Source organism: Oryzias latipes, chromosome 7 (assembly GCF_002234675.1).
Source record: "Oryzias latipes chromosome 7, ASM223467v1".
In the NCBI taxonomy this organism is placed as follows: domain Eukaryota; kingdom Metazoa; phylum Chordata; class Actinopteri; order Beloniformes; family Adrianichthyidae; genus Oryzias; species Oryzias latipes.
The window spans coordinates 33593864-33602202 of record NC_019865.2 but is presented as its reverse complement, the minus strand read 5'-3'; the positions used below and the strand labels follow the sequence as shown (position 1 = coordinate 33602202).

The 8339-nt window shown below is 44.8% G+C and overlaps 1 protein-coding gene across 1 annotated transcript; it reads right to left on the bottom strand.

Annotated features, from left to right (window-relative positions):
* Positions 1-3058: 3058 nt before the first annotated feature.
* lrif1 (ligand dependent nuclear receptor interacting factor 1) lies at positions 3059-7358 on the bottom strand. Its single transcript, XM_023957101.1, has 3 exons — positions 6767-7358; positions 4998-6045; positions 3059-4305 (listed from the first exon to the last, which is right to left on the bottom strand). Exons 1-3 carry the CDS (start codon positions 6781-6783, stop codon positions 3805-3807), a joined length of 1566 nt encoding a protein of 521 aa, XP_023812869.1. The 5' UTR covers positions 6784-7358; the 3' UTR covers positions 3059-3804.
* Between the last annotated feature and the right edge of the window lie 981 nt (positions 7359-8339).

Sequence of the window (8339 nt, the reverse complement as noted above, 5' to 3'; positions counted from 1 at the left end):
GGGATGTTTATTTACTAGGAATTTGATCGTAACTGTGTTGTCCAGATCTTCCATGTAGCTGCTATCTGTCATTGCATTGAGGCAGCTGGTGAGAAATAATGCAAATGACTGTAGAGCAGAACTATCTTCTGATTTAATTGGCTGTCATTCCAAAGCTCTTTTTATATAAGCTTCAGCAATCGTGTAGTCATCACCAAAACATTCTTGAAACACCTGTTTAGCTTTAATGTAGCCTGCTGTCGTTTCCATGTGGATGCAGCTTTTGACCATGCAACTCATGAGGCTAATTTCCTGTATATTGTACCAAAAACTGTAAGCGATCGCAGTCATCGCTAGATCGACGTTCCACTGCATGTTCAATGCATCGAATGAAGGATTTATATTCAAGTGGCTCACCCTTGAAAACTGGGATTCTGAAATCTGGAAGTAGTGATGCTTTGTGATTCTTCACGAGGTTTTCTGTAACATTAGCTTGATGAGAAATAGCTTTGCACAGACTGACAAGCGCCAGTTTGTTATCACTTGGATCTGGTGAAATTGTACAGATGTGGATGAAACGCCGACTTTAATATCAGGTGCTGGTTTAACCCTCTGACCTTCATCTTGAGGATCAGCATTTACTTTGACTTAGAAATCTTTCCTTTGAACTTTACTGCTGCTTGCCTCTGAAAATGTTTGTTGAAATTTCTGTAACATCCATTTTTGCATCTGATTCAGCGAGAGCAGCTTGTATTGCATGTAACTCTTTTCTAGCCTTTAGCTCAGTTTCTTTCCTTTTCTCTTGAGCCTCATATTCTTCATCTCTTCTTTTCTTTTGTGTGTGCCACTCTGCTTGTTCTGTCTATTGCTAGCCTTTCCATTAAAGCAGCAGTCTGCCTTTAGTGATGCTTGCTCCATTGCAGCTTGCAATCTTTCAGAAGATGAAGACCATGAAGTTCCACTCTCTGAAGGTGACTTGTGGAGAGGCTTACTGCTCCTCTTTGAGGATGTAGATCTGCTATCTGAGGGTTTTATCTCCTTATTGCATTCTTCAGCCATTTTGTCACCTCTTTCATCCATTCTTATTTCCAATAGAACTGGTTAAATGTTTGGTTTTTAGGTTCAAACCAGCTTATTTGATCTTTTAAATAATCCTCTTGATCCATATGCCTTTGCAAATCCTCATTTACATCGACAAACTCTTGGTGCAAGTTAGGAAAATCAATGTGCAACTTGTTGTTTACAATGTCCACATTTGTGTTATCTTCCATTAGTTGACTGATTTGCTTTGCCGTGCTCGTTATTGTGCAAGTTTACTCCTGCATGCCTGAACCTTTCTTGAAATGTATCCTTCCACCGCTCCAGTCTTTCAGTCCTCAGTTTTGATGCTCTTGCAGATCTCCTCCTAAATCCAACGATCCAGAAACAAAATCCACATTCCAAAAATAAAAAATCTTTAATTCCTTTTCTTCAGATTGAAAAACTAACAATAATCAACAGTTAATTTAAGTAATAACCTAAGTATTAAGAAAATGTGCAAATTAACGAGAAGAACTTAGCGAGGTAAAAAAAAACAAACTGTTTGACTCGATTCCAAAATTGAGCCTGACACGAATCTGCTGCTTGATAACCAGTGAACTGAGAAAAACCCCAGGCTTCCCCTACTGGCGGGAAACGAAATGACAAGCTGAATGCAAAGTGATCATCTCTGCCATTTAGGCTTCTACATTGCAAGAGAAGTGTTTACATACATGGAAATTATTTGACATGTTCCTTCTTGTTAAATTTTCCAAAGATATATATTTAAATTGTTTCCTTCAGAGAGAGTTGAAGTATTTCTGTGTTTTCTCATGTGAACCCTGATCTAAAAATGATCATTAGAAGTTATGTTTTCCAATAATATTCCTTGTTTCATAAAACAAATTTAAAATAACTCCAGAAAACAGACTTTCATTGTCTGAAGGCTGCTGCTCCTGAAAACGGTGGTTTGAATATTTGGTCAAGGGCTTTCACGGGTGTTTGGTGGCTAACTGCCCCCCCCCCCCCCCCCCCCCACAGAACAAATGAAAGATGCAATTTTAAATGACATGGAATCTTAGGGATATCACATTCTGATTTGACTCATCCAGAAAAAAACGCCACCCTCAACAGTCCCCAGATAATCTGCTAAGATCCAAAAGCAGCTGACAGAAAACCTACAATGAACGTGGTTGTAATGTTTCTGCACTGACCTGCGGGCACAGAGGTACCTTGCCATGTGTGTCTATGGCATTGCTGTTATCCTTCAAACACGGAAGGAAGACGGTTTTCAAGCACAAAACAGGGAACCATCAGTGCATAAAGCAGCCTGCAGGAGTTGACGTGATGTCCGTCTGTGTTCACAGAGGATGGCTCTGCCTCTGTGCAGCAGGGGTCAGTCTATCCTGAGGGAAAATGTCATGAGAAAGGCTTTTTCTAGAAGACGGGTTGACTGCTGGAAATCCCAACGCTCACCAAACCGCTGTACGCCACTTAGCAAAAGCTGCGGCTGCAGTAAAGTGGAGGATGATCCACCGCCGCTCTTACCTTGATGTGGGGGGGGCTTGGCAGTGTGGTGTCTGACCGACAGACTTCAGTTTCCTTCAGGGGTTTAATGCTGTAGCACTGAACAGATTTCTCTTCCTATGATCCATCAGATCGATCAGTCACAGGAAGGTTGTTCATTGCATCAGCCCCACACTTTATAAAATCATTTCAAAAGGAAATATATAGATTCCCGCCTTGCCAGCCCATTGTGGAAGTGTCCTTAGGGAAGTCACTGAACCCATTACCGGCTGCAGGTTAGCACCAGTGTTTGACAGCGGAGCCACCATGAGTGTGTGAATGAGACTGTGACCGTGAAGGCCTTTGGGTCTAAATCTGAGTATAAACCATTTAACATCAATGTAAACAACCGTGGAACTGCGACTACTTAAGTTATATCTTGTGCATATTTAGAGTTCTATGTAAATATGTCTTTGCTGCCTGTGACACTTTCATTTTAGTGCAGGAATATAGCATAGTCTCATCTGATTCATCCCTTTAATGACCAGCAATCTTCTCATATTTGATGGAACGTATTTATTAAAGTGGTGAAAAACATGGAGGTTACAAGTCTTCTGGTCTGGAGCAACAAAAGTGATAAATCTAAAGAAAACAGCCTTCAGGAAACAGAATAAAGACTGCGGGTCGACCCATCCACACCGAGGCATTTCAGAACTAGAACAGAAGCTGGAACATGACGGGTCAGAAGATGACGGGTCGTAGTCCAGCTGCTGAGCAGACCATGTTGTTGAAACACACACATGTTCATAAACCAACACGTTCTTTTTCATCCTCTGCTGGTCTGCTTTGACAGATTCTGCCTTCACCCAAAACATGCCGAAGGTTCACTTACGGAGCCTGGTCAGTAGGTGGGGGTTTGGGTCTTCTGGGGGGGCAGGATGGACTCGGTTTTGTAACGTAGTGGGTCATCTTCTGCAACGCGGCAAGGCGACCTTCTACCCTGACGTGCACGCTCTCATGCACACTCTTCTGTGCTGCTTGGGGGGAGGGGGGTCAGTCAAAGGTAAGTAAAGGTTTGTGTTGGTGCTGAAGTTTGGATGGAAACATTTGAAGAACAGTGAGTCAGCGGTCCTGGATTTTCTCAAAGAAAGCCTGATCTCTTTGGAAAAATAAAGTTGTAAAGAAAACAAGGAAGAGGAGGAATCCGTCTTCAGGTAACAACACACTCAACCACTCCCACGTGCTCAGCTTGCTGTCACACAGCTGATCCTCATAAGCTTCTTCCATCTCTTGTTGGAGCCCTTATTTGTGTTGCTGTGGGTGCCCCCCCTCACCCTCTTCTAGGCAAGACTTCCCACGAGGCAGCAGGGCCACAGGGATGCAACAAGGACATGTGGTGCGCTTCCTGGTCCGCCCAATCCTCCTGCTGACAGCCACACAAGCCTGGGAGGGTGGGGGGACTTCGGGGAGGTCCTCGTCTATGGGCTCCACATAGCCAATCACAGACTGGGATTCAGGGCAGCAGCTTCCTGAGAGCAGGCAGCGGCTCTCCCCAGCGGACGAGGTCTCCTTTAGGGGGGCAGCACCGTCTTCCTCTCTTGGACTGTGAAGGTTCAGATGGGGCGGGTCCACCTGGCTTTGGCGGTTTGTTGGCTCTTCGCTCTTCAAGTGTGCTGCAGCTGCGTGGACTTTCTGCAGGCAGACCCTCAGCTCTGCGTGGATCCCAAACCTCCTCCGGAGCTGACGCTCGCTCTCCCTGGGCCCCAGAACCCGAGTCCCCCTGGAGGCTGGATCTTCACACGGCTGCAGGCAGAAACAGAGACAAAGGCAAGCTGCATGCTCCTCACCCGGCATCGCTCCAGGAACATTAGGAGAACCAGAAACGAACAAGAACCAGAAGTTCTGTTTCCAGGAGAGTTCAGCTCACAGCCAATCACAACAACACAAGAGCGGAAACAAACTCCAGAAGCACAAAGATGGTAGTTTCTGCACACAAAACAACAGAATCCCCGTAGCATCGTCCTCATTTGGACTTCAGAACTGAAAATGGGTTTTAGTGCTTCTGTCCCACTCCCATCATCTTTTATTCTACCATGAAAATATTCCCAGTGGTCTTTTAACTATAATTATGCTGCTTTTGTCAGTTTACATCCTGGCAGCTATAGACCAATCAAACTTCTCCTTTGTTTCAAAAAAATCAATTCAATTTTCAATTCAGTTCCATTTTATTTGTTTACCCAAATTCCCAGCAGCAGTCGTCTCGATGGGCTTCCTATCCGTCATTGACAGATACGCAGCTTCACGCCGCCTACAGGACAATCCATACTTTAAGTCCTTCCTGCTAAGTTGCCTAAATTCACATTACTGTGATGAACTTTGCTCATTTCAGGACAAGAAAGTTTATCGAGTGAAGAAGATATTTCCCATCATGCCACAGGGCAGCTTTAAACTCCATTCTATTTTCTGGTTCATAAATGAGATCAGGAGAGCCTCACCTGTTCTTTCTCTGCAGGAGGTCCCGCCCCTGAAAGAGGGTCCTGGGCCCTCTGATCCCCATGTGTCACCTCTGAAGAACAGATGATGTCAACGTCTCTAACCGAGAAGCTCCGCCCACCCCCTGAAGAGGAAACACGGCAGGGGCTGAGGCGGCCCCCGCCCTCTTTCTCTGATGTCGGGTCTCCGGCTGAACCAGGCTGGCTGCGGGGATGAGTGTACGACACGAAGATGACGTTGTCTTCATCATGGGAGGGGTCTGCAGCATCGGGGTCCTCATCCTCACATAGATCAATCACCTCTCCTGGCTGGGGGGGAGGTCTGCACTTAGCCAACTGACAGTTTGGGGGGCTGTTGGACTTGCTGGTTTCTGGGGGGGTCTTCACAGCTGAGCTGCTTTTCAGGCCCACGAAGAACACCTTCCCGTTGCAGACCACCAGCGCGTCTTCCTGAATGTGCTGGTGCCCCCCCGGGGGAGGGGAGGATTTAGGGTTCTGTGCGGGGGGGGAGTCAACCTCTTCAATGACCCATCGGGTGGGGCTGCTGGGCCTCTGTGAGACCTTTGGAATCAGTTTTAAATGTGGCTTCAGTGGAGGCAACCCCGTGGAAAATGGTCTGGGGGGCCCTGGGGGGCGTTGATCCACGGTGGTGATGGGGGACACATACACAACGCTGGCCAAGCCAGAGCTGGACAACGAAGCAAAGATCTGCTCCTTGACTTCTGGTGGGAGGTGGGATGCAGGGACTCTCTGCACCTGAGCATGGGGGGGGATCTGCAGGCACTGACCTCGAGGGAGGGCGGGGGACTCCACAGTCACTGGAAGCTGCAGCGGGAGCGCTCCGGGCATCCTGGGGTTTACTGCCCCCCCAGATTTCTGCAGCAGTGAAGCAGCAGAAGGAGCCACGGTGGGGGATTCCTGCAGGTCTGACGGGGGCCGGCCCTGCAGGGTTTGGTTGAAGCGCCTTTTGGCCACCTGGACTGGGATGAGCTTCATGATGCTTTTCCCGTCTGCACCAACAGCAGGCATGGCCCTGTAGAACACCCCCGCCCTGAAAGACAGCAGGTTTCACAAACCCAGCAGGTTCTGTGGGATCAGTACCTTCTCACAGGTGGGTTAACCCTGCTATCAGGAAAACAGCAGACCCCCCAGTCATGCTGGGGGAGTCTTAAAATGGTCTGCAGCCTTAAGAAAGTTCAATCCCAGAATCTCTAGGACCTTTGAATTAAATACAAAGAAATTCCGATTTCCTTCTGATAGCCACAGACGTTCTGCGTGGAGCGAAGTGACGTTCCTCTGGACTGTCCATCATGTCTGGTTTAGCCAACAGGCACAGCAAATGTCAGGCTACAGGAGTAAAAACTGTTCCTCTTAAGATGTTCTGGTTCTCAATCTGTTCTGACAGTTTAACCACAGAAACTTTGAATTGGGACAGAAACGTTTTTTATCTCATATTTCTTGTTCTGTTTTTTTTCTTTCTTTCCATTTTTACCAACAAAATAACATGAGCCAATTAGCCAGCAGATGTAAAATGCTTAGGACCAGTTCAAGTGACCGTCGCCCCAAACCTCCATGATCATCACCCCCCCCCCCCCCCCCCCCCGGGGGGGTTTTGGTGATAAATAAAGAAGCATTTATACTGGAATTTAAAACAATTCCATTAGAACACGCAATAGTTCAACAAGTGTCTTTAACACTTAACGCATCCTAAGATCAGACATGAAGCATTTCCTGGCGGGACAGTAGAGGTTTCGTTCGGGCCCCCCACCCACCTGTGCCGCGCATCCATCCTGTCCCTCTCTGAGGAACAGGAAGAAGAACCGCTCCTCACAAACGGACACTCGAACCCCTGGAGCAGGAGAATTCCTGGTCACGGATGATGATCCACGGCGCCGTCAGCGGCGAGAGTCTTTACTAAAACGCTCCGGTATCGAGGCTCGAGTCTCTCCATCGCCAGCAAAGATCAAATAAAACAGGAGAATTATTGGAAAACGGTTCTGTTTCTTCATCTGTGTGTTCGCTGTCCGTCGTTGGCCTCTTATTACCTCTTACATCCAACATGTACGTTTATCCAGCTGACGGTCAATCTCACATTAACGATTAAAGGTTCGGAAATTCTATAAAACACAGAAAGAGGCATTTGCCCGGCAACGGTGTCACTAACTAAATGGTCCCCTTCGTTTAGCTTTTGTTCCGGGTTCCGCTCGAGTTTTTCTTTTGAATTAGAACTTCAAAAGATGATACACACGTTCACATAACTACAACGGAAAGAGAAAAAAGGAAAAAATACAAAAAATTACATTAGAATTTTAGTTTGCAACACTAGGGATTGTCATACAACATGTGATCTTCAATGAAAATGGACAGTTTTGTTGCGTTTTTGTTTTTCATGAATTTCAAACAGATCTCTTTATGAGATGTATTGAATAATAGTTTGGTTTTTAAAAATCTGCTCTTATGAATGAAGAATTTCCCAGAAATTAACAAAGTACTAAACGCCAAATCAAATAAATTATCACCAGATACTACTCCAGATAATACAATATGTTTTTGTAACTATATAGGAAAAGGAAACTTTGAGGACCACCAACGAAAAAAAAATCCTCCTAAAAACCTATAACATATATACATTCAAAAAACAGATGATCAAGTATTTCTACACTTATGTCACAGAAAGAACAGTTGTTTTCTGAAAACCCAAACGTACATGTAGTAGTTCCTTGCATGGATAGACTGCACTCATTATTTTAAAATGGATTTCTTTGTATTTTGGAAAAATTGGGTATTTAATAAACTGAGATCTTAACTTGCTTATCTCCTCTTTTGTGTAATGCTGTGACATAGAATGATTTATGTAAGATGTTGGAAACAGTTCTCTAACAAACAAAGATCTTATAATTGACTTTGGAAGTTTTGAATTAAGCGGTTGACCATCAAACAACATAGATGGAAGCTGAACTTGAACATTATGACCAGACTGGAGGACATTTGGACCAAAGTCTGAAGGGATTGCTTTGATTACATTGTTATAATGTTTTCTATCATTTAATTTAAACTTACTGGAAAAACTTTCAGATGAGAAAATGTTTCCATTATCATTTATGATGTGTAATAATGACCAATTACCGTATTTAATCCACTTTTTGTAAAATATTGATTTATTCCTACATAAAATATACCGACAGTTCCATATGGGAGTGTTGTGTGGACTACAGTTATGTTTGAATATGAACTTCCAGTACAGTAACACCTGCTGATGATGAGTAGAAAGTTTAATAGGAAGTTTTCTGTGATCAAAGTCACATTTTAGAAGGAACTCAATGCCCCCTAGATGAGAGAAAATGT